The 22,875-nt window shown below is 63.4% G+C and overlaps 3 protein-coding genes across 14 annotated transcripts in view; 2 read left to right on the forward strand and 1 right to left on the reverse strand.

The window, feature by feature from the left end:
* Positions 1 to 5,973: 5,973 nt before the first annotated feature.
* LOC127031113 (zinc finger protein 664-like) lies at positions 5,974 to 8,723 on the forward strand. The gene is made up of 2 exons (XM_050917876.1): positions 5,974 to 6,054; positions 6,839 to 8,723. Exons 1-2 carry the CDS (start codon positions 5,979 to 5,981, stop codon positions 8,245 to 8,247), a joined length of 1,485 nt encoding a protein of 494 aa, XP_050773833.1. The 5' UTR covers positions 5,974 to 5,978; the 3' UTR covers positions 8,248 to 8,723.
* Positions 8,724 to 10,739: 2,016 nt separating this feature from the next.
* Positions 10,740 to 21,430, forward strand: PARP2 (poly(ADP-ribose) polymerase 2). Of its 9 annotated transcripts, none has more exons than XM_050917843.1 (19): positions 10,748 to 11,639; positions 11,721 to 11,839; positions 12,165 to 12,377; positions 12,728 to 12,862; positions 14,676 to 14,746; positions 15,409 to 15,459; positions 15,638 to 15,692; positions 15,845 to 15,920; positions 15,996 to 16,092; positions 17,051 to 17,204; positions 17,731 to 17,783; positions 17,894 to 18,087; positions 18,978 to 19,041; positions 19,115 to 19,249; positions 19,481 to 19,605; positions 20,012 to 20,111; positions 20,219 to 20,317; positions 20,503 to 20,627; positions 21,203 to 21,430. In XM_050917843.1, the coding sequence occupies exons 1-19, from the start codon at positions 11,365 to 11,367 to the stop codon at positions 21,360 to 21,362; spliced, it is 2,301 nt and encodes a 766-aa protein (XP_050773800.1). In that variant the 5' UTR covers positions 10,748 to 11,364; the 3' UTR covers positions 21,363 to 21,430. The 9 variants fall into 9 exon arrangements, 8 of the variants coding, with proteins under 8 accessions (XP_050773806.1, XP_050773804.1, XP_050773802.1 ...); XM_050917842.1 differs by having other exon boundaries at positions 10,750 to 11,639; positions 15,596 to 15,692; XM_050917848.1 differs by having other exon boundaries at positions 11,542 to 11,639; positions 12,185 to 12,377; positions 15,596 to 15,692.
* A 255-nt stretch (positions 21,431 to 21,685) lies between these two features.
* TEP1 (telomerase associated protein 1) overlaps positions 21,686 to 22,875 on the reverse strand; it is a 28,977-nt gene continuing 27,787 nt past the window's right edge. For 3 of the 4 annotated variants that reach the window (XM_050917837.1, XM_050917838.1, XM_050917839.1), the window contains 4 exons: positions 22,705 to 22,816; positions 22,368 to 22,480; positions 22,033 to 22,137; positions 21,686 to 21,838 (listed from right to left, as the gene is read on the reverse strand). In XM_050917837.1, coding sequence (XP_050773794.1) covers positions 21,686 to 21,838; positions 22,033 to 22,137; positions 22,368 to 22,480; positions 22,705 to 22,816 — 483 coding nt within the window. The remainder of the gene's footprint in view (positions 21,839 to 22,032; positions 22,138 to 22,367; positions 22,481 to 22,704; positions 22,817 to 22,875) is intronic. The other variant, XR_007768503.1, reaches the window with a different exon arrangement.

Below are 22,875 nucleotides of genomic sequence, written 5' to 3' on the forward strand. Positions count from 1 at the left end.
AGGAAGCAGCTGATTTCCTCCAGAATGGCTGGCAGGGTCTGACCGGTCCCCAGCAGTGGGAAGGACACGGACTCCAGGAACGTGCCGTACATGGAACAGAGGCAGCTTCGCACCATCTGGCGCATGACCTGCAGGGACCGAGAACCATGGGGGAATAGATTATGGGAATATGTAGGAAGAGTTTCCTTCCTATCTATCTATCTATCAGAGAAGTAAGCTGATATTCCTTCAGCGAGGCCTCCAGTTCTGGAAGTGGGAACTCGAGGAGAGAGGAGACAGATGGGCGATGTCTGTCCGTTATGCAGCACCCAGCTGGCAATAGAGGCTAAGAAACACAAGGTATTTCGGATTCGCTGCTATCTTAGCTTTGAGGATGATCTAACACCTTTCTTTCCTGGCTTCATTAGCCCGTGAGAACTCCCAGGCTTTTCTCCCCTGGAAGTCTCTATGGATGCCAGGGAAACTGGGAGCCCACTGGCAAGTTCTTTTGGTTTTCAAGATATATTTTTGCTTTTCAGAAACTGCCCGTAGCAACGGCTTCAGTAAAAGTTTCATTTTTGGTGGGGAAAAATTAGTTTTCAGAAACTGTTTCCAGCAACCCGGCTGCTTTTCAGTTACACCTCTGGGGGCTCAGCACAAATGTTCAGTTTACAAAACCTGCTGATGTTAAAACAAAATGGTAAAACAATGGCTATTAACCAGGAAGGGTGTCCCTAGCCTCTGTCTGTCAGGGGCTGGGAATGGGCGACAGGGGCTGGATCACTTGATGATTCCCTGTTCTGTTCATTCCCTCTGAGGCAGCTGGTATTGGCCACTGCTGGAAGACAAGATACTGGGCTAGATGGACCTTTGGTCTGATCCAGTATGGCTGTTCTTGTGTTCTTACATTCAGGTTTTGGTCAAACTTTTCAGTTTGGGGGAGAGAATCCGTTTTGGGGAAAGAAAGACTTTCCAATTTTCCTAGGACTTAGAGAAAAGGAGGGTGGTGACGCACTAGAATGGGTTACCTAGGGAAGTGGTGGAATCTCCTTGCTTAGAGGTTTTTAAGGTCAGGCTTGACAAAGCCCTGGCTGGGATGATTTAGTTAGTGTTGGTCCTGCTTTGAGCAGGGGGTTGGACTAGATGACCTCCTGAGGTCTCTTCCAACCCTGATATTCTATGATTCCATGAAAAGATTCTGATTTTCCCTAACAAACCAGCTACGGTGGAGGGAAAATGTTTGCCACAACTTTACGGTTTATTGGCTTTTCTATGAAAAACCGAAATACGTCAATTTCCCCAGGATGCTGTTTGGTTTGGAACAACGCTAGGTGGAGAACTGCCGACCTGCTCTACAGCATGATATTGCTGTACCAAGGGGTTTAGGAGCCTAAAGACAGAGTAGCCCCTCATTGGCCCTTAGACTTGCTAAGGCCTGTCTAGGCACCTAACCCCCTTGCTACGTCCTGTCTCAGGCATCTAGTGGAGCTCGGTAATGGGGGAGATCCAGGGGCTACAGCAGAGATCCATGGGGTATGGGGTGGCCCCCCCATTACCTCTGGCGCCCCCTGCTGCTGCAGTGCCTCGCCATCCAGCTGCACAAGGTACAGCGCTTTGCAGTGCAGATCCGGGAGGGCCGTGCCTGGCACCGTCAGCACCTTCCCTGGTTGGAGCGCCTTGCTGTGGCCTGCAGCTCCCAGCGCCCTCTCGGCCAGGGCCTGGACCTCCTGAGGGCACCACTCCAGCCCATCTGTCTCCAGCACCACCGGCAGCACCAGCACATCCGTCTGTCCCCAACACAGAGCCAAGGAGCGTCAACAGATGCTTGGATCAACTTCTTGGGGGCTCACCGCTCCCCCCTCTGGGCCTGGGGACAACGGCCCTGGGAGGCTCCAAACAAGGTGAGCCCTAGAGAGACTGTCTTCCTACAGAGCAGCTGGGAAAGAAGGTGCTAGAGATAGAACCCAGGAATCCTGGCACTCATCCCCCCTCCCGCCCCCCACCCTCGCTCTAACCACTAGACCCCACACTCCTCCCAGTGCAGGGATAGAACCGAGGAGTCCTGGCTCCCAACCCCACCTGCTCTAACCACTAGACACCACACCCTTCTCAGTGCAGGGATAGAACCCAGGAGTCCTGGCTCCCAGCCCCCTCCCTGCTCTAACCACTAGACACCACTCCCCTCCCAGAGCCGGGAGAGAAACCAGGAGTCCTGGCTCCCAGCCCCCCTCTAACCAAGGCACTGACCTTCTGGCTGGTGAGGGACCCGCTGACCACCTGAGTGCAGACTCTCTCCTGGGCCCGAAGGACATTCCCCAGCAGCTCCTGCTGGCTCTCGCCAAGCGGCCACCGCTTGGAACATGCCCTTTGGAAGGTGGCCACCAGGGCCCCATCAGCAGCCACCACAGAGATGCTGCTCAGGGGGGTGGTGGGGCGGCTCCAGGCAAAGATGTTGATGGCCTCAGCCACGGCCTCCACCAGCCACGCACCTTCCAAGTCCACACGGATGGCCACAGAGGTGACCTGCAGCCGGGCCGCAGCCTCCAGGGTCAGCAGCACTGCCCCGGCTGCCAGTCCCACAGCCCCTGGCGGGGAGCAGACTTCCAGGTGGGCGTGAGGAGCCCCTCGCCGGCTCAGCGCCCTCCAGGTCACCACGCTGGCCCCGCTGTCCGGGTCAGACTTGCCACCCAGCCTCACCACAGCGCCCGCCCGGAGTCCAGCGCCATCTCCCTCCCCGAGGAACAGGCTGAGCTCTGGGCACGGATGGAAGAACCGGCCCACCGAGGGCACTGCCCTGCCCACCAGGATCAGCAGCTCACTGATTGCCACCTTGGCAGCCAGTGCTGCCTCTCGGGGGCCGGAGAGGGCCAGGGTGCCAGCATCCCCCTGGCAGTGCCCGTTGGCCATCACCTGCCAGAGGGAGGGCACCAGGACCCCCAAAAGCTGCTCCCACAGGTCCATCTCTGGCAGTGTAATGAACAAGGTCTCTGTGCATCGGGCTTCCGGGGGGGCTCCCCGTGGGCCCCGGTGGGGGGGTCTCGGCTCCGTCCTCACCACAGGCCCCTCAGGGCACAGCTTGGCTCTCTCCCCTGCCTTGGTGTCGCTGGTTAGGGGCTGGAGGCATCTCTCAGCTCTGCCCCCGAAGGCCACCGGCACACCAAGCTTGCTTGAGAGTCTTCCCCAGACAGCCAAGACTGATCCCATCGTGGCCTGGAGCGCCCGGCAGGTCGACAGCGAAGCCTGCAGCAGTGCAGAGGGGCCAGGAACGGCTCACTGCCCACGCCTGGTCTTGGAGCTCTGCTAGAGACAGCGCCAGGTGGTGGGTAGAGTGGGCACCAGCAGACTGGACTCCTGGGTTCTATTCCTGGCTCTGGGAGGACAGTGGGGTCTAGTGGTTGGGGGGGGGCTGGGAGCAGGAGGAGAGATGTTCCCTCCACAGGGTGCTGGCCAGCCTGTGCCGCCCTTGCCCTGGGCCCGAAATGGGTGACTGGTGCCAACGCCAGTGCTGTGTCTGGCCCTTGGCTGTGCCAGCAGCCCCCAACAGATGATCCACTGCTCCATGGCCACCAATCCCCCTCCATCCCAGGCGCTCCCACGTACCTGCTGCACCAGCCTCTGTGCACACAGCCCCCTCTGTGGGCTCACACTCCTCCGACCCCTCCTTGGCCCAGGCCCAGCTGGGCAGAGGAGCTGCCAGGGCAGACTGAAACCTCCCTGGACGCCCGGCTGGGGAGTGAAGGTTCCCCCACCCGGGTTTCACTTTCCATTCCTCCCCAGTGCCGGTGAGTTTCATGCTCGTGGGTGGGGCAGGGAGGCCGTGGCCCCAGGAGAAGCCACACAGCTGAGGTGGAGCTGGAGAAGCCAGGGGCTCTGGGAAGCCAAGTGGAGAGATCGCCTGCAGGGCTGGGCACATCCAGAGCAAACCAGGGCAATGGGCCAAGGGTGTAGCTGAAATCTGTCTGCAGAGCGACTCACAAATACCAGCCAGATCTCCTTGTGCCCAGACTGAACGCTGAGCCTCGCCCCCTGCCCCTGGAGTCACTCCCAACAGCAGTGGGGACAGGGCTGGATTCTGCTCCCAGATCCCTGGGGTCAGTCCGGAGTCATGCCCTGCCTGCAATGGGGTCACTCCATTGGAGTCAATGCGGCCAGGTGCCCAGGTGGTGGATTGTGGCCAGTGCAGCATTGCAGCCAGCAGGGGGATGGTGGTTTGCTGGCCAGCCGCGTGAGCTGGGAGTGTTTGGGGGGAGCGTGTGCCCTGGGGGCGGGGGATGGAGAAGGAAGCTGGGGCAGCCAGATGGGGGGAAGTCAGCTGGCAGTTGCAGGTGGATGGACGTGCCAGAGCTGGACTGGATTTATTGCCCACAACCTGGTGGGGGGGGGGGGTGATGGGGGTCATCCTATCTCTTTGCAGTGTTGTCTGTGGCTGTTCCGCATCCCAGCACCAGACAAGCCATCCCTGTGCAGTGTTATATGTGGCTGTTCCCCGGGTGCCCCACCCCAGAGCTGGCTTCATCTCAGAGGCTGGTGCCCCATCATCTCTCCTGGGCTACATTCGCCATGCCCACTGCCCTCCACACCCTGCAGGCAGCCCCAAGGAGGGGGCTATCAGCCTGGCTCAGAGCAGGAATTTTGGGCTATTGGTGTCACTGGGCTCTGGGGCAGCCCTCTAGCATTGCCCCCCCTGGGTATCATGTATGGACCCACAGCAGCTGGACCCCAGTACCTTAGAGGCCATCAGCCAGCACCGGAGATTCATGTGGTATTACTCTAATGCGGGAGAGGAGAGCCCGTAGGTGTTAGGGGGACATCAGTCTGTGTGACCTGCAGAACTCACTGCTTTGCATGTCTGGGACAGTGGAGGGGCAGGGTGCAGACCATGTGTGGAAAGGGGCTATGCTGAGCAGGAATCACAGCCCACCAAGCCACCCTTAGTCCCTCGCGCTGTCCCCTTGCCTGGGCTTCCTGCATGACAGTGGTTCGCCCCGTGCTGAGATGCAGCTAGCTCTGGGGTGGGGCTGCAGGGGTGTGGCTAGCTTGGCACTGAGATGCAGCCAGCTCTGGGGTGGGGCAGCTGGGGAACAGCTGCACATAACACCACATGGAGATTCCCTGGGTTGGGAATTGGAAGAGACGGGGTGCAGGAGATTGGGGTGCATGGGGAGAGCTAGAGGCATGCTGGCAGGGCTGGGGGTACAGGAGACTGGGGTGCATGGGAAGAGCTGGGGGCGCACTGGTAGGGATGGGGTACAGGGATGGGGGTGCAGGAGGTTGAGGTGCACAGGGAGAGCTGGGGGTGCACTGGCAGGGCTGGGGGTACAGGAGATTGGGGTGCACAGGAAGAGCTGGGGGTGCACTGGCAGGGATGGGGTGCAGGAGATTGGGGTGCACGGGAAGAACTAGGGGCGCACTGATAGGGCTGGGGGTACAGGGATGCCAGCTATTGGGGTGCACTGGGAGAGCTGGGGACGCACTGGCAGGGCTGGGGGTGCAGGAGATTGGGGTGCACAGGAAGAGCTGGGGGCGCACTGGCAGGGATGGGGGTGCAGGAGATTGGGGTGCACAGGAAGAGCTGGGGGTGCACTGGCAGGGATGGGGGTGCAGGAGATTGGGGTGCACGAGGAGAGCTGGGGGCGCACTGGTAGGGCTGGGGGTGCAGGAGATTGGGGTGCACAGGAAGAGCTGGGGGCGCACTGGCAGGGATAGGGGTACAGGAGATTGGGGTGCACAGGAAGAGCTGGGGGTGCACTGGCAGGGATGGGGGTGCAGAAGATTGGGGTGCACGAGGAGAGCTGGGGCGCACTGGTAGGGCTGAGGGGGCAGGAGGTTGGGGTGCACGGGGAGAAGTGGAGGCACTGGGATGGGGATGCAGGAGCTTGGATGCACGGGGAGAGCTGGGGGCACAGAGACACACGCTCTACCCCGCCTCCATCCCCCTCCCAGCGCAGGGGCGGGGAGGCCCCGCAGGGCATGCCGGGACTTGCAGTCCCGCGCGGGGCATGCCGGGAGCGGTAGTCAAGCCCCGGGGGACACTGGATCCCACCAGGGTCCCAGCGGAGCGTGGCGCCCCCTGCGGTAAGAGCTGGGCCGGGCCAGTGCTGGGGGGCGGGGGCGGCTTCGGCTCGGAACCCAGGAGTCCGACCCCCTCCCCCAGCCACTAGACTCCCCCCCCCAGGCGGGACTCGGAACCCAGGAGTCCGGCCCCCTCCCCCAGCCACTAGACTCCCCCCCCCCGGGCGGGGCTCGGAACCCAGGAGTCCGGCCCCCTCCCCCAGCCACTAGACTCCCCCCCCCCCCCCAGGCGGGACTCGGAACCCAGGAGTCCGGCCCCCTCCCCCAGCCACTAGACTCCCCCCCCCCCCCCAGGCGGGACTCGGAACCCAGGAGTCCGGCCCCCTCCCCCAGCCACTAGACTCCCCCCCCCCCCCCCCCAGGCGGGACTCGGAACCCAGGAGTCCGGCCCCCTCCCCCAGCCACTAGACCCCCCCCCAGGCGGGACTCGGAACCCAGGAGTCCGGCTCCCTCTCCCAGCCACTAGACCTCCCCCCGGGCGGGGCTCGGAACCCAGGAGTCCGGCTCCCTCTCCCAGCCACTAGACCTCCCCCCGGGCGGGGCTCGGAACCCAGGAGTCTGGGTCCCCTCCCCCCAACCACTGGAACCTCCACCTCCGGGCGGGACTCGGAACCCAGGAGTCTGGGTCCCCTCCCCCCAACCACTAGACCCCCCCCTTCGCTTTCCTCCTAGAACTGGGATAGAACCCAGGAGTCCAGGCTGCCAACTGCCCCACTCAATTCCCATCCCCGAGTGGCAACAGGCAGCCTGGGGCGCTTCCATCTCCCTGGTGTTTCTCCTCCCGCAGGTGCCGGGCCGTGGAGCAGGATGGCCCAGGGGTCCCCTCCTGTGATGTTGACCCCGGCTGGGCTTGTAGCCCGAGGATGCCCACAGCAAGGTGGAGCCAGTGCCCCCCAGCAGGAGGGGGATGGCGACGGCGGGCACTGGGCCAGTGGAGACGTGGGGCCGGATGTGTGGTGGGAAGAGGTGCATGGAGACACGGGGACACTTTCAGATCTGGGTGGCCGAAGGAAGGGGGACCATGGGGGCCAGGCCGTGGGGGAGGGGGAGCAGACAAGGGCTGGGGGACAGGCTGCCTTGGCGCGCCCCCGGCGGTATGGGTGCAGCGTGTGCGGCAAGGCCTTCTCACAAAGCTCCACGCTGATCGTGCATCGGCGATCGCACTCGGGCGAGCGCCCCTACGCCTGCGAGGAGTGTGGCCGTGCCTTCGCCCAGAGCTCGGGCCTGGCCAAGCACCGGCGGGTGCACACAGGCGAGCGCCCCCACCCCTGCCCCGAGTGCGGACGGCGCTTTGGCAAACGCTCGAACCTGGCAGTGCACCGGCGGGCTCACACTGGTGAGCGCCCCTTCCCCTGCCCTGCCTGCCCCAAGACCTTCGCCCGGCGTGCCGACCTGGCTGTGCATGGCCGCACCCACACTGGGGAGCGGCCCTACCGCTGCGCCGACTGCGGCAAGGGCTTCAGCACTGGCTCCAACCTCGCGCAGCACCGGCGCACGCACCAGCCCGATCGGCCTTACCGCTGTGCCCAGTGTGGGAAAGGCTTTCCCGGCAGCTCGGAGCTGCTGCGCCACTGGCGCTCCCACACCGGAGAGCGGCCCTACCATTGCGGCATCTGTGGCCTGGCCTTTGCCCACAGCACGGTGCACCGGCGCCACCAGCGGGCCCACCTGGAGGAGTCGCCCTACCGCTGCGGAGACTGTGGGCGCAGCTTCGCCCAGCGCTCTGACATGGTGGTGCATGGCCGCACTCACACTGGCGAGCGCCCCTACCGCTGTCCCGACTGCCCCAAGGCCTTTGCCCAAAGCTCCCACCTGGCCACCCACCGGCGCAGCCACACCGGCGAGCGCCCCTACCGCTGCCCCGACTGCCCCAAGGCCTTTGCCCAGAGCTCGGCCCTCACCGTGCACCGGCGCACCCACACCGGCGAGCAGCCCTACGCCTGTGGCGAATGTGGCCGACGCTTCCACCGCAGCTCCAATCTTATCCGTCACCAGCGCACCCATACGGCCGAGCGCCCCTTCGCCTGCCCGCAGTGCGGCCGACGCTTCCACCGCCGCTCCAACATGGTGGTGCACCAGCGCATCCACTCCCGGGCCAAGGGGCTCTGCCCGCCGGCTGCCAGGGACTCTGCCAGCTGGGAGGCCTTGGAGACAGAGAGCCCTAACCCTATGCCCACAGCCACAGGGACTATATAGCCCTGCCCTGGCCCTAGAGCCTCGCTCGAATGCTGTGCTCTCCTCAGCCCGTGCTGGGCGCTGCGCCCCCAAAAGGCCCTCAACAAGGTGGGGCGAGCAGAAGGATTGCAACTACCTGGCAGGGAGAGCACTCGGCATGGCCGCTTCACCCAGCTGTGAGGCCCAGCCACGGCAGCAGCAGCGAGACAAAGTAGGCTGGGAGCTCAGGGGCCGCATTTGCATCTTGGGAGTGATTTGCCAGGGAACTGCCCCCTCCATCACTGGGCGCTGTTACAGCCAGACCGTGCTGGGAGGCAAGTGCTAGCTCCACCACCAGATAGGGTCTGGCCGCTGGGATCTTCGCCAGCTCCCGGCTCTGGCGTTCAGGGCCCAGCTACCGCTGGAACGAGGATGAGGATGGTCTGCAGGCTGCATGTGGGGAGAAGGGGAAGCTGGGCTGATGCTTCAGCTTTAAAATAAAGCATTTGTACCCTTTTGCAAGATGATCCCCATTTCCTCAGGGGCCCTTGTCCTGCTGGGAAGCCACCCTCCCCAGTGGTAGGTGGTGTCCCACCCACACATGGGTCATGCCGAGCCTCGGAGTTCATGGGCAGGTGGGGGCAGGACACACTGTCCCAGCATGCTCTGTGAGTGTAATGCCCTCCCCTGGTCCACAGCGCCCAGGTGAATGGAGACAAGCTGAAAATCTTGCGGGAGGGGAAGAAAATAATCTGCATAGAGGGGTAGCAGAAGGGTTCATAGCTGGGGCAGTGGGGGTGGGGGGGCCAGCCTGAAATAGGATGGATTACCGAAACGGCCCTAGTCCCGGTCTGGATGAGCTAAAATAACCAGACTGGGGCCATCTATACAGAATCTGGGGGGGTGGGGGAGGTTCAATGATCTGAACTGGGCTAGGAGTCCCTGTGGTCCATATGGGACTATATTGGCCCAAGCAGGGGGCTTCATAGATTCCAAGGCCTGAAGGGGACCATTGTGATCTTCTCGGCTGACCTAGTATCTCACAGGCCAGAGAACCGTTCCAAACAATTCCTGGAGCGGGTCTTGAAACATATGAGCGAGATTTAGAAATCATCAGCGATGGCGAATCCACCCGGTCCTTGGGACGTTGTTCCTGTGGTTAATTACTCTCCTTGTTAAAAAGCTATGCCTGATCGCATGGACCAGATTGGCTTGGGATATATGGCCTGGCATGTGTCTGTAGGGGTGAGATTCTGGCTTGGTTCTGTAAGAACCCATGAAGGGGTGCTGGTCAATATGGGATTATATGGCCTATGTGGAGGGAGGTCAGATATAAAAGGATTTGGAGTAGAAGACTCTGAATTGGGTTGTGAACCCATATAAGGGGTTGTGGGAAGGGTCTGTATAGAATCACCTCCTGGGGTAGAGCAATCGTAACCTACAAAGCTATATTGCCCTGGTGTAATTATCTATCACATTCAAGTGAACAAGGGGAACAAGTGAAGGTCGCAAGGTCAATCGCTGAAAACGTAGCCAGCAGCTCAATGCAGGACTGTGTCACCCTACAGCCCTAAGAACGAGGGCGCTTGGTGTCCGCACTCTGGACCCTGCCTTGTTTAGTTGCACGGGACAAACAGCAAGTCAATATCTTGGTTGGCAGGCTGTATTCACAGACCTGGATCTTATCTTCCCCGTGGCTTTGGGGGAACAGGGGGTTACCCCATCTGACAGCTGGTCTGCAGGGCCCATACAGATCTATATGGCTTACAGTAGGCTGCGAGGCAGCTGCAGGGCCTATACAGAGGGTTCAGGAGGAGCAGACAGAGCAGGACCCCTGAGGCTCATTTCACTAACCTACCGGCTGGTGGAAAGTGGCAGGAGAGAGGTAATGAAAAGGGTTAATTTCTAACCGCTGCTATATAAGCCTCCCAGATGCTCGCCTGTTTATGGGTGACGGTGAGCAGGCAGTGCAATACCCAGCATGCGCCGCGGGGTATGCAAATCGCACCCCTCCCTCGTCTTCACGCGAAGGGTTGATCTAAGGGGGCGCGCGGCCAGCTCCCAGCATGTGCCCCTCCGTCTATGCAAATGAACCGGCTCCGCCCGCCAGTGAGTGTCGCCGAGTGCTAGCCCGGTGCGTCTCTCCCATAATGCCCTGCGCGCCTACCCGCTAGGGGGCGGGACTTGGGCCCCTTCACGCCAAGGCAGGGGCGGGGCTAACGCAAATAAGCGATATGCAAATGAGGAGGGCTCCTCGAGAGCTCGGTTCCCGGAACTTTCCCTGGAGTGCGGGCGGGTGGGGAGGTGCTGCTGCCAGGTGGGGGAAGGGGAACCCTTGGGGGGTGCAATGCGGGAAGGGTGCAGGGGAGCAGTGAGGGAGGGGTGCATGGGGGTGCAATGGGGCGGGGAAGCATTGGAAGCGGTGCAGGCGTGGTTGGGGGGTGCAAGGGGTGGGGTTGCAGTGGGGGAGGGTTGCGGAGGGTTGGGGGGTGCAATGGGTCAGGGTTACAGTGAGGGAGGGGTGCAGGGGGACCCTAGGGGGTGCAACAGGGCTGGGGTTGCAGTGGGGGAGGGGGTGCTCTGGGAGTCCCGGTGGGGGTTGGTGTTCTGGGAGACGGGAGTAGGGGTCAAGGGGGAAAAACACAGAGGGTGAGGATATTGCATTGCAGGCTGGGTGGGGGGGGGACGCAGAGTCCCCGCGGGGGAGGGAACTGGTTCATGGAGCGCTCCGTAGATCATGGTGGGATGGTCCATATAGGGCTGTGTGGGTGGGTGAACATGCTCATTCATATAGGTCTGTGTGGCCCTGGGGATCTGCTGGTTCCTACAGGGCTGTGCGGATCTCCATAGGAAAGTCTGTATAGGGTTATATGGTGTGTGTTTTGGGGGGATGCTGATCCATACAAAACTGTATGAATTAATGTAGGCTGGTCAATACAGGGTTATATGGCTGGGGGGCCGGGTAAGAAGCTATATGGATTGCAGTAGAATGGCCCATCTCGGGCTCTATGACCTGGGGGCAGGGTTATGCTGGTAAATACTGGGCTATATGGATCTTGGTAGGATGGTCTGTATAGGGCTATATGTCCTGGGCAGGTGCTGGTCCTTACACGGCTGTATGGATGGCAGAATGGTTCATATGGGGCTATATGGCCTGGGATGTGTGTGTACTGGTCCATGCAGGCCGTATGGATGGTAGCAGAATGGTCTATGTGGGGCTGTAGAGCTTGGGGATCACAGTCTGTGGGTCCCTGCCTCCCTTCTCTCTGCTCGCCAGCCCCGCTTGTGACTCCCAGGATGAGCCGGAAGCGAAGGGCAGCCGAGGTGGGGGGCGCGGGCCTGGCACTGGAGCTGCGCTGGGAGTGGCAGGACCCCGGTGGCACCTGGCATCGCTTCGTGCCTGAGCAGAGCGAGGTGCTGACACAGGCGGCCAGGTGAGTGCCAGGGGGGGCGTATCGTGGCCCGGGCCATGGCAGGGGAGTCACAGGCTCTGAGCCACATCCATCTCCCCCCAGGGCAGGGAAGCCCAGCGTGGCTGTGGGCTCCCGTGTGGACCTGCGGCGGATGGTGCAGCGGGATGGGCAGACGGGGCAGGAAAGATGCGTGGCAGCCGCTGTCCAGGACCAGGACTCCTGTGAGTGCCCGGGGACCCCTGGCGGGGGAGCAGTGTTGTCCTGGATGCCTGGGTCCCACGCCTTGTCCTAATCACTCCCAAGTTATGGGGCCCGCTAGGGGTCAGCACCCTGCTGTGCTGCCCGGACACCTGTGTCCCATGGCCCAGTCACGGTCACTGCCCCAGAGGCTGAGAGCTGTTGGGCCCCCAGGGGTGAACGCCCTGCTCAGCCATCTGGACACTTGGATCCGATGCCCGGTCACCATCACTGCCCTAGAGGCTGGGAGCTGCAGGGCACCCTAGGGGTTAGCACTGGCAGGGAGCTAACAGGATGCCCGTGGCCCAGATTTCGTGTGGTGCTGGCAGGGGGACGAAGAGGGGCAATGGCTTCCCTACCCTGCCGATACCTGCCTGGCGCTGGAGCGAGCACGGCGCGGCGATGGGGGGCCCAGCCTAGAGGTGACGTTCAGCCGGACCCGCTACACATTGGACACAGCACAGATGACCCAGACCAACGTCAGAACTGGGTACCAGCGCCGGATGGAGCGGAGGGAGTCAGGTACCTAGAGAGCCAGGACTCCTGGGTTCTCTCCTTGGCTCTGGGAGAGGAGTGGGGCCTAGTGGGTAGAGCAGGCTCTGTGGGGAGCGGGAGAAGGGGTTCAGGCTCCCAGGGCCCAGCTCCGGTTGGCGAGCAGGTCTCGGGCACCCGGGGCGGGGCAGGCCTCGCTGCCAGAGTGTAAGCTCGTTAGTCATTAATCATCCCCCAGGGAGCTGGGAGGAGAATCTGACACCAGGCACAGCTGGGTCACAAGGACAACGCACAGGGTGACTCACCTGGTGCTGAGATGGGGCCAGCTCTGGGGTGTGGCACCCTCCCCTCCCCCTCTGACCCGTGGCCTCTCTTCACAGATGCTGTGGATGATGATGGGGGATCTGAGCCCAGCTTTGTCCCTGGCTCCTCGTCTCCCCAACGGCCCCCAGCGCCGAAGAGACGCCAGGATGTGGGGGCCAGCCCCAACCCCAGAGCCGGGGGAGAGAGCACAGGTGAGGGGTGCAAACTCTGCCGGCCTCTCTTTGCCAGCTGTTCCAGCCCTGGTTTTCTGGCTCTGCCCCCTTCCACTAGATTAGCATCTAGAACAGGGACAGGAAAACTTTTTGGCCTGAGGGCCACATCAGGTTTTGTAAATTGTATGGAGCGCTGGTTAGGGGAGGGGGTCGTGGCCTGGCCCCCACCAACTATCTGCCCCTCCCTGGACTCCTGCCCTATCCATACACCCCCGCTCCCTGTCCCCTGACCGCCCCTGGACCCCCGCTGCCCCATCCAACCCCTCCTCTCATTCCTGACACACCCTCCCACCCCCCCGGACCTCTGCCCCATCCAACCACCCCTTCTCTTTTGGGGGGAGGGATAGCTCAGTGGTTTGAGCATTGGCCTGCTGAACCCAGAGTTCAGTCCTTGAGGGGCCATTTAGGGAACTGGGGTAAAAATCTGTCTGGGGATTGGTCCTGCTTTGAGCAGGGGATTGGACTAAATGACGACCTGAGGTTCCTTCCAACCCTCATATTACATGATTCTTCCAGCCCCCTACTGCCCCATCCCACCCCTCCTCCTTCCTGACTGCCCTCCCAGGATGTCTGCCCCCATTCAACCCTCTGTTCCCCCCCTTGACCCCATCCACACCCCCACCCCCTGACCACCACCCTGAACTCCCCTGCCTTCTATCCAACCCCCTGCTCCCTGCCGCCTTACCGCGCTGCCTGGAGCACCGGTGGCTGGTGGCGCTACAGCCATGCCACTGCCACCACACAGCACAGAGACCGGGTCAGGCCAGACTCTGCAGCTGCACTTCCCCAGGAGCTCGCAGCTCTGCCGCCTAGAGCATTGCACTGGCGGTGAGTGAGCTGAGGCAGGGGAGAGGCCAGGGGCTAGCCTCCCGGGGCCAGGCAGGGCAGTCCCACAGGCCATAGTTTGCCCACCTCTGATCTAAAATGTGTGCTCAGGAATCCCAGCTGCCCCCACGCCCCCGCCTTGCTGCTCCTGGAGGAGTCACTTCGCATCGGTTCGTGCTCAGCCTCATTCTGCGTAGCCACCAAGCAATCCGGGGTGCCGGGCACCACCTTGGCATTACTTCCCCCTTCATCAGCTGGCGTCGCCAACAAAAACGTCCTGGCTACAATGATTCCCCAGTGGCGACGATGTGTGGGGATCTATCAGTTAGCCAGTTTTTAATCTACGTCAGGCACTAGCCCACAGTGCTCAGTTTTCAGTCGGGTCACACAGTGCCAAGTCACACACGCCATATAAAGTCCCTGTATCAACGAAACCCGTAACGTCACCAACGGATGAGATCAGCTTTGTTTGTTTTCCATGAAACCTGCCTGGCCTTGCTGAGGTTCTTGTGCTTTAACCAGGGATTGCTTGAATCCCACGGCAGCTTTTGTGTTATTCTGCCTGGGCTTTTTGTCAGGCTAACCGGCCTAAAGCTACCCACTTGCGCTGCACTCATCGGCTCTTCAGGAATGTTCCCTCTGTCCTGGGGTTGATTTCAGATGAATGCCAGCAGGTCGGAGCTCATCTCGGTCAGCTCTTTTGTGACTCTTGGGTGCGAGTTAGGCAGCCAAGCTGATTTGGAAATGGGTGTGGTTTATAAGTGCCTCCCCTATCCTGCGCTAGGAGTGTGTGACATCGGCCTTGGACGCTGCTGGCTCCTCGTGGCTGCCTGGGAAGGGACTGGTGGTGTGGCTGGAGCTCTGTTGTTCCTTGAGCATCAGGTCCTGCCTTGGTTCAGGTCCCCGGGATCCCTGCACTGATATCTCTTAACACCCCCTCCCCCCCATTTCTGTCTGTCACCCCCAGAGGCCATCAAGACCCTGATTGTGAAGGGGAAGGCGCCGGTGGATCCCGAGTGCTTGGCTAAACTGGGGAAGGTAACGCAAGACCTCCTGCCCTGGGGCTGTTCAGTCCCCACGCCCCTGAACCAGCCAGTCCCTGCCCTGGGGCGAGATCAGGGCCAGCGCCCCCTAGAGGGAAAAAGCCCCATGCCCCATTCCCTGCCCCCTGAACCAGCCAGTGCCTGATCTGGGGCAGGATCAGGGCCAGCGCCCCCTAGAGGGAAAAAGCCCCATGCCCCATTCCCTACCCCCTGAACCAGCCAGTCCCTGACCTGGGGCAGGATCAGGGCCAGCGCCCCCTAGAGGGAAAAAGCCCCATGCCCCATTCCCTGCCCCCTGAACCAGCCAGTCCCTGATCTGGGGCAGGATCAGGGCCAGCGCCCCCTAGAGGGAAAAAGCCCCATGCCCCATTCCCTGCCCCCTGAACCAGCCAGTCCCTGATCTGGGGCAGGATCAGGGCCAGCGCCCCCTAGAGGGGAAAAGCCCCATGCCCCATTCCCTACCCCCTGAACCAGCCAGTCCCTGACCTGGGGCGGGATCAGAGCCAGTGCCTCCTAGAGAGGCAAAGTCCCACATCCCTGAGCCAGCCAGTCGCCCCTGGGGTGGGATTGGGGCCAGTGCCCCCTAGAGGGGACTTCCCCACACTCCATCGCCTCCCAGGGCTGGCTGCGGCTCAGGAAGTGCCCATCTCCCCTCAGGCCCACGTGTACTGCGAAGGGGACGACGTCTACGACGTGATGCTCAACCAGGTGAGTGCAGCGCTGTGGCCCTCCTGGCCGGGGAGCCACCTGCTCAGGAGCTGGGGGAGGGGGGGCTGCTGCGGGCAGAGACCCCCCCAGCCCTGTCCCTAACGCCCAGCCCCCCATCTGTCCATCCATCCCCCAGACCAACCTCCAGTTCAACAACAACAAATTCTACGTCCTACAGCTGCTGGAGGACGATGGGCCGCGGAGCTACAGCGTCTGGACGCGCTGGGGGCGTGGTGAGCAGGGAGGGGGCCATGGGGGGCTGGGTGACTATCGTGGGGCACCAGACATGGGGGGGGGGGTTGGCCGGGGGCTGGGGTTTGGCGGGGGCTGGGGTTGGTGGGGGAGAGCAGTGTCCCCCATCACCACATTTGTCGTGTCCCTGCAGTGGGGCGGCCGGGCCAGCATGCACTGGTGTCCTGCGCTGGGGACCTCACCCAGGCCAAGGAGGTCTTCACTAAGAAGTGAGTCCCCCCCTCCCCTCCCCAAACCCCTTGGAGCCTGCCCCCTCCTCGCCCCCCTCTCCGTTCTCTCCCCAGGTTCCTTGACAAGACCAAAAACCACTGGGCCGAGCGGGGCAACTTCCAGAAAGTGCCTGGCAAGTACGACCTGCTGCACATGGACAGCCGGCCCCCTGTGAGTGTGTCTCCCCCCTTACAACCCCCCCCATACGACCTGCACAAGGACAGTTGCCCCCCTGTGTGACACCCCCCTTACAGCCCCCCCATAAAACCTGCACATGGACAGCCCCCCCATAAAACCTGCACATGGACAGCTGGCTCTCCGTGAGTGTTGTCCCCCCCTTACAGCCCCCCCCATACAACCTGCACAAGGACAGTTGCCCCCCTGTGACACCCCCCTTACAGCCCCCCCATATAACCTGCACATGGACAGCCGGCCCCCCGTGAGTGTGACCCCCCTCCATTACAGCCCCCCCCCGTACGATGTGCACAAGGACAGCCGGCCACCCGTGTGACCCCCCCCCTTACAACCCCCCATACGACCTGCACAAGGACAGCTGGCCCCCCATGAGTGTGATCCCCCCCCTTACAGCCCCCCCCCCGTCCCCCGTAGGACCTGCACATGGACAGCCGGCCTCCCATGAGTGTGACCCCCCCTTACAGCCCCCCCATACGACCTGCACAAGGACAGCTGGCCCCCCATGAGTGTGATCCCCCCCCTTACAGCCCCCCCCGTCCCCCGTAGGACCTGCACATGGACAGCCGGCCTCCCATGAGTGTGACCTCCCCTTACAGCCCCCCCATACGACCTGCACAAGGACAGCCACCCGTGTGACCCCCCCCGTACAATGTGCACAAGGACAGCCGGCCCCCCATGAGTGTGACCCCCCCTTTACAGCCCCCCCCGTAGGACCTGCACAAGGACAGCCGCCCCCCTCCCCCTTGAGTGTGACCCCCTACACATAGCCCCCTACCCCATACGACCTGCACATGGACCCCGAAGCCCATGCAGGCCCCTCCAACCTGCGTGGAGAAGCAGTGGCCCTGTGTCCCACCTCCATGGGAGCAGTGGCGGGATGGGGGTGCTCCGGGCACGGCTGGGAGATTCAGTAACAACCCTCCCCCCCACCCAGGCCGCGGAGCTGAGCTGCACAGGGGCCCCCCAGCCCAAACCGGCCTCACGACTGGACCCCCGAGTGCAGGCGCTGCTGGGGCTGATCTGCGACCTCCAGGCCATGGAGGAGATGGTGCTGGAGATGAAGTATGACACCAAGAAGGCTCCTCTCGGTGAGCCCCCGTGGACGTGGGTGGGAGGGATTGTGGGTAGTGGGACCCGGCGAGTCTGACCTATTCCCCCCAGGGAAGCTGACAGCAGATCTGGGCTGTGGTTGAGAGGGTTCTGGGGGGCAGGGGATCTTGGGGGAGTTGGGGGACCTTTGGGGGGGACCGGGTGCCAGTGGTTCTGACCCGCTTCCCCCAGGGAAGCTGACGGTGGAGCAGATCCGGGCTGGGTTTGAGGGGTATCTGGGGGGCAGGGGCTCTGGGGGGAGTTCAGGGGCCCTTGGGGGGGTGCCAGGCGCTGGTGGTTCTGACCCATTCCCCTCAGGGAAGCTGACAGCAGATCCAGGCTGGGTTTGGGGGGGCTCCGGGGGGAGTTCAGGGGCCCCTTGGGGGCGCTGGGTGCTGGTGGTTCTGACCTGCTCCCCCCAGGGAAGCTGACGGTGGAGCAGATCTGGGCTGGGTTTGAGGGAGTCTGGGGGGAGGTCAGGGGCCCCTGGGGGTGCCGGGCGCTGTTCTGACCTGCTCCCCCCAGGGAAGCTGACGGTGGAGCAGATCCGGGCTGGGTTTGGGGGGGCTCTGGGGGGAGTTCAGGCGCCCCTGGGGGGTGCCAGGCACTGTTGGTTCTGACCTGCTCCCCCCAGGCAAGCTGACGGTGGAGCAGATCCGGGCTGGGTTTGGGGGGGCTCTGGGGGGAGGTCAGGGGCCCCTGGGGGGTGCCGGGCACTGTTGGTTCTGACCTGCTCCCCCCAGGGAAGCTGACGGTGGAGCAGATCCGGGCTGGGTTTCAGTCACTGCAGAAGGTGGAGGCGGTTCTGCGGGCCGGGGACACTGGACGGGCCCTGCTGGAAGCCTGCAACGAGTTCTACACCCGTGTGCCCCATGACTTTGGGTCAGTGCCCCCAAGTGCCCTACCCTGCTCCCCCTCGAGTGCTCCTCCCAGCATGCCCCGCTGTGCTGAGTGCCCCCCGCCCGCTCCGAGCACCTCCTGCCTAGGGTTGCCAACTTTCTATTTCCACAAAACCAAACACCCTTGCCCCACCCCTCCTCTGAGGCCCCGCCCCCTGCTCACTCCATCCCCCCTCCCTCTGGCACTCGCTGTGCCCACGTCACTGGGCTAAGGCAGGGGGTTAGGGTACGAGGGGTGTGAGGGCTCGGCTGTGAGGGGTTTGGAGTGCAGGGGGGGCATTCAGAGGGCAGGGGGCTGCAGCGTGGTTGGAGTGAGAGCTCCAGCTCGGGGTGCAGGAGGGTGCTCTGGGCTGGGATCGAGGGGTCTGGAGGGGGCAGGGGTTGGGCACAGACTCTGGGCAGCGCTCACTTCAAGCAGCTCCCAGAAGCAGTGGCATGTGCCCCCCACCCCCCCGGCTCCTATGTGGAGGCACAGCCAGGTGGGTCTGCACACTGCCCTGTTCGCAGGTGCTGCCCCCGCAGCTCCCATTGGTCGGGAACCACGGTGCTTGGGGTGGGGGCAGCGTGCAGTCCCCTGGCTGCCCCAGTGCCTGGGAGCTGGAGGGAGGACAGGCCACGGCCTCCGGGAGCTGCGCGGAGCCAGGACAGGCACGGAGCCTGCCTTAGCCCCGCTGTGCCACCAGCTGGACTGTTACTGGCTCTTTCAGCAGTGCTGACCGGAGCTGCCAGGGTCCCTTTTCGACTGGGCGTTCCAGTCAGCAACCGGACATCTGGCGACCCTACCCTGCCCCGCTCTGCCTCCTCGCTGGGGCTTCAGGTCCCACCCCGCCCCCCAGGCCTGGCTCACTCTGCTTCTCCCCCACACACACCCAGGCTTCGGACACCCCCATTGATCCGGACGTGGCAGGAGCTTCAGGAGAAGGTGCAGCTGCTGGAGGTGAGCGGAGTGGAGAGAATCTGTCCCTCCATCTCTGTGTGTCCATCCCCCTCTGACCCCTGACTCCCCCCAGGCCCTGGGCGAGATCCAGATCGCCGTCAAGCTGGCGCGCTTGGAGCTGCACAGCCAGGAGCACCCGCTGGACCGGAGCTACCGCATGCTGGGCTGTGAGCTCTGCCCCCTGGAGCGGGACTCTGCCCACTTCCAGGTTGGGGGGTTGTGAGGGGCCAGCAGTGGGCAAGCTGGGGGGCAGGGTGGAGTGGAGAGTGGTGGGGAGCAGTGTAGGCTAGGGGGGCAGGCAAGGGGGGCAATGTGGGGCTGGGGAGGCCAGGTGAAGGGGCGTGACCAGGGGCATATGGGGGGTGGGGCCTGAAGGGGGCCAGGTGGGTGAGGAGGGGGGTAGGGCTAGGGTTGGCTCAGGCCCCACGGCTCCCCCCAGGTGCTGGAGCGGTACCTGCTCTCCACCCACGCACCCACCCACCGTGACTACTCCATGGAGCTGCTGGAGGCTTTCACCCTGCACCGGGCCGGCGAGCCCCCATTCCACACCAGCCTGCCCAACCGGTGAGGGGCCAGGGGAAGCTATCCAGGGGGCTGGGCAGGGGGGCCCGGCAGGGGGGCCCAGGGGTGGGAACAGGTGAGTTTGTCCTGTATCTGGTGGGTTACATCTGTCTGTGCAACCAGGCTGCGCCCCCCCCACCCCCCAGCTCTGTCAGCTCCTTCCCAGCGTTGCCCCCTCTCCAAGCTAAGCGAACCCTTCTGCTCTAGTGCCAGGCACGGGGGAAACTGAGGCACGCAGCAGCAGAGTAAAAGTGTTAGGCAATTCACGCTTGTCACAGGAATGGCCGGTGGGGTGGGGCTTGGATCCCAGCCAGTAAAGGGGCTGGGTACTGGGGGGGGGGGCTAGGCATGGGAGGGAAGGTTTAGGGGCTGGGAATGGGGCTCACTACCCCTCATTTCTTCCCCCCAGGATGTTGCTGTGGCATGGCTCCCGGCTGGGCAACTGGGTGGGGATCCTGAGCCACGGGCTGCAGGTGGCGCCCCCTGAGGCCCCCGTCACTGGCTACATGGTGAGACCCCCCCCTTGCCCCCAGCTGCCTGCCTGTCCCCCCTCTGCCCTTTCCCAGCTCCCCCCCCCCAGCCACTCTAATCCCTCACCCCCCCATCTCACCCCCAGTTCGGGAAGGGCATCTACTTCGCAGACATGTCGTCCAAGAGCGCCAACTACTGCTTTGCCTCGCGCCAGCGCAACGTGGGCCTGCTGCTGCTGTGTGAGGTGAGCACAACCCCAGAGCCAGCCGCCTCGCAGGGAGCCAGCCTGGCCCAGAGCACCTGGGTTCATGCCTGGCCCTGGGAGGGGAGTGCGGCCCTGGGATTAGGAGCCCGGACTGCTGGGTTCTCTTCCCCCTCTGGGCAGAGCGGACGGGCAGTTGTGGACTTGGTGCCTGTCTCCCATTGCAGGTGGCCCTGGGCGAGTGCCAGGAGCTGTTGGAGGCGAATGCCGAGGCCGGGGAGCTGCCGCCCGGGAAGCACAGCACCAAGGGGCTGGGGAAGCTGGCGCCCGTTCCCTCCAATAGCATCATGCTGTGAGTACCGGGGAGAGGGCAGGGCTGGCACAGCATGATGGGGGCCCAGAGGGGACAGCATGAGGGGGAAGCTCTGCCCCCTGGCACAATGGCACCGCCCCTTCGCTGCTGCTCACAGGGGAGACTCGCTTGGCCCCAGGAGAGGCTGGTTTGCGGGACTCTCCTGCCCCCCACCCCCATTTATTTCATGCCCCCAGGCAAGACACTAACCATGCCTGCTCCAGCCCCCCTCCTGGACTCCCCCATGGTTTGGTTCCAGGCCCAGAGGAGACATCGCCGTGTCGCGTTTGAACAGCCCGGCCCAGCTGCCAGCTCAGGGCAGTGGGTGAAGGCCGGCAAAGGGAGAACCCGGCCTGCAGGTGCAGCGGGTCAAGCAGAGCCAGGTGCTCAGGCCCCAGGGTGCTGCTCGGTGCCAGCCAGCTGGGGGGGGGGGCGCTCCAGGGAAAGAGCAGAAAACTTGTACAGCCCAGGAGCCCTGCCTGCTCGGTGCTGCTCCCCCAGAATGCGGGGGAGAGAACTGGGCATCTGGGGGGCTGAGCTACCCTCACCCTGACCCCCACCTCGTCTCCCCCCAGGGATGGGGCCGCAGTGCCGCTGGGCCCGGCCGTGGAGACGGGCGTGACAAACCCCCATGGCTACACCCTCAACTACAATGAGTTCGTCGTCTACGACCCGGGCCAGGTGCGGATGCGCTACCTGCTCCAAGTGCGTTTCAACTTCACCCCGCTGTGGTGAGCCCCCTCCAGCTCCTGGCGAAATGTCCCTGGGCTTCTTTCTACAGCAATAAATTGTACCAGCCCTGATTGCGCCCTGCTGCATTTCTGGCTGCAGCCGCTAGGGAGCAGCATGCTGGAAATGGGGGGCAGGGCTGCTGAGCCAGGAGGCATGGAGGTGCGACCCTCTCACCCTCATTCAGCCCCATGGAAAGGCCAGAAGCAGTAACACAAGGGTGGGGCCTGATAGTTACCAAGTTTACCAAGGCACTGGGGGGGGGGGGGGGAAGAGGCAGCCAGGACAGCTGAACAAAGGCTGGGTTCTGTGGAGCTCAGCAAGTGGCTTTATTGTGGTTCAGCCTCGGCCCCCTGCAGACAGGCCCACTCCAGGAAATAGACGTTGCCCAGGATGTCGCCCACAGCCAAGAGCAGCTGGGAGGCCGGACCGGGCCAGGGTTGCAGGCAGGAGACGGGGGCAGCACAACGGAACTGCCCCAGCTGCAGAGAGAGAACCAGGGGTCAGAGTCTGGGGCTGCAGGTTGGGAGTGAGGGGCACTAGCTGTGCTGGGCAGGGCTGCACCAGCAGGGGGCTGCAGGGTGGGGCACTAGCAGAGCTCGGGGTGGGGGGAGCAAGGCTGGGCTGGCAGGGGGCTACGAGTGGGGAGTGAGGAGCATCGTTTCATGGCACCCACCAGTCTCCCCGTGATGTGCTCCCAGATCTTGATGTCTCCATCCAGCGCTGCCGTCACCAGCACGTCCCCGCAGCTGTGCAGCGCCGTGACCTTGGCGCTGTGGATCTGAGGGGCACAGGCCGTGAAGGGGTTAACATGTAGGAACAGGAGGCCCCTGCCCCAGCCCAAAGGGTTTGCGGGATCGGCTGCCCCAAGGGTTCACCCCAGACTTGCCGCTTTCGGGGAAGAGAACGAACCCTCGGCCCCCCTGCACCAGGCTCAGCAGGGGCCAAGCCCCTCGGAAGGGCGGACAGACGGGCGTGCAGGTGCACGCAGCGCAGCCGGGGACCACTCACCCGCTGCTGCCGCCACCCCGCGCTGCTCCAGGACTCGGCTGCGTCATCCTCCTTGCTCCACAGGGCCCGAGTCCAGAGCAGCCCGGCCGAGCCGGCGAGGAGCAGGGATGAGTCTGCAAAGAGACAGAGCTGAAACTCCCACCTGCCCCTCACGCCCAACCCAAAGCCCCTGCTAGCCCTGCGGTGCCCCTCACTCCTAACCTGCAGCCCCTGCTCACCCAGCCCTGCGGTGCCCGTCACTCCCGACCTGCAGCCCCTGCTAGCCCTGCCCCCCCCCACTCCCGACCCGCAGCCCCTGCTAGCCCAGCCCTGCGGTGCCCCTCACTTCCCGACTCACCGGGGCTGAGCCAGGCCCTGCTGAACCAGCTGGAATCGGCATCCTCATCCCGATCCCAGAGGTGGATCTTGGCCTCCCGGGATTTCTCCAGTTCCTCCGACTCCCCCACCCTCTACAGAGCAAACAACACTGGTGTGGGTGCCCGGATTCCTGGGTTCTCTGCTGTGGGGC

The sequence above is a fragment of the Gopherus flavomarginatus genome, chromosome 11, assembly GCF_025201925.1.
Source record: "Gopherus flavomarginatus isolate rGopFla2 chromosome 11, rGopFla2.mat.asm, whole genome shotgun sequence".
NCBI lineage: Eukaryota > Metazoa > Chordata > Testudines > Testudinidae > Gopherus > Gopherus flavomarginatus.

Excerpts from the sequence above, each read along its gene's own strand:
- LOC127031113 (XM_050917876.1), top strand. The coding sequence starts at position 5,979 with ATGCCGGGAGCGGTAGTCAAGCCCCGGGGGACACTGGATCCCACCAGG. Across the intron at positions 6,055-6,838 it reads GGAGCGTGGCGCCCCCTGCG|GTGCCGGGCCGTGGAGCAGG; the intron begins GTAAGAGCTGGG and ends CTCCTCCCGCAG.
- PARP2 (XM_050917842.1), top strand. The coding sequence starts at position 11,365 with ATGTGTGTGTACTGGTCCATGCAGGCCGTATGGATGGTAGCAGAATGG. Across the intron at positions 11,640-11,720 it reads GTGCTGACACAGGCGGCCAG|GGCAGGGAAGCCCAGCGTGG; the intron begins GTGAGTGCCAGG and ends ATCTCCCCCCAG. Across the intron at positions 12,863-14,675 it reads AGCCGGGGGAGAGAGCACAG|AGGCCATCAAGACCCTGATT; the intron begins GTGAGGGGTGCA and ends TGTCACCCCCAG.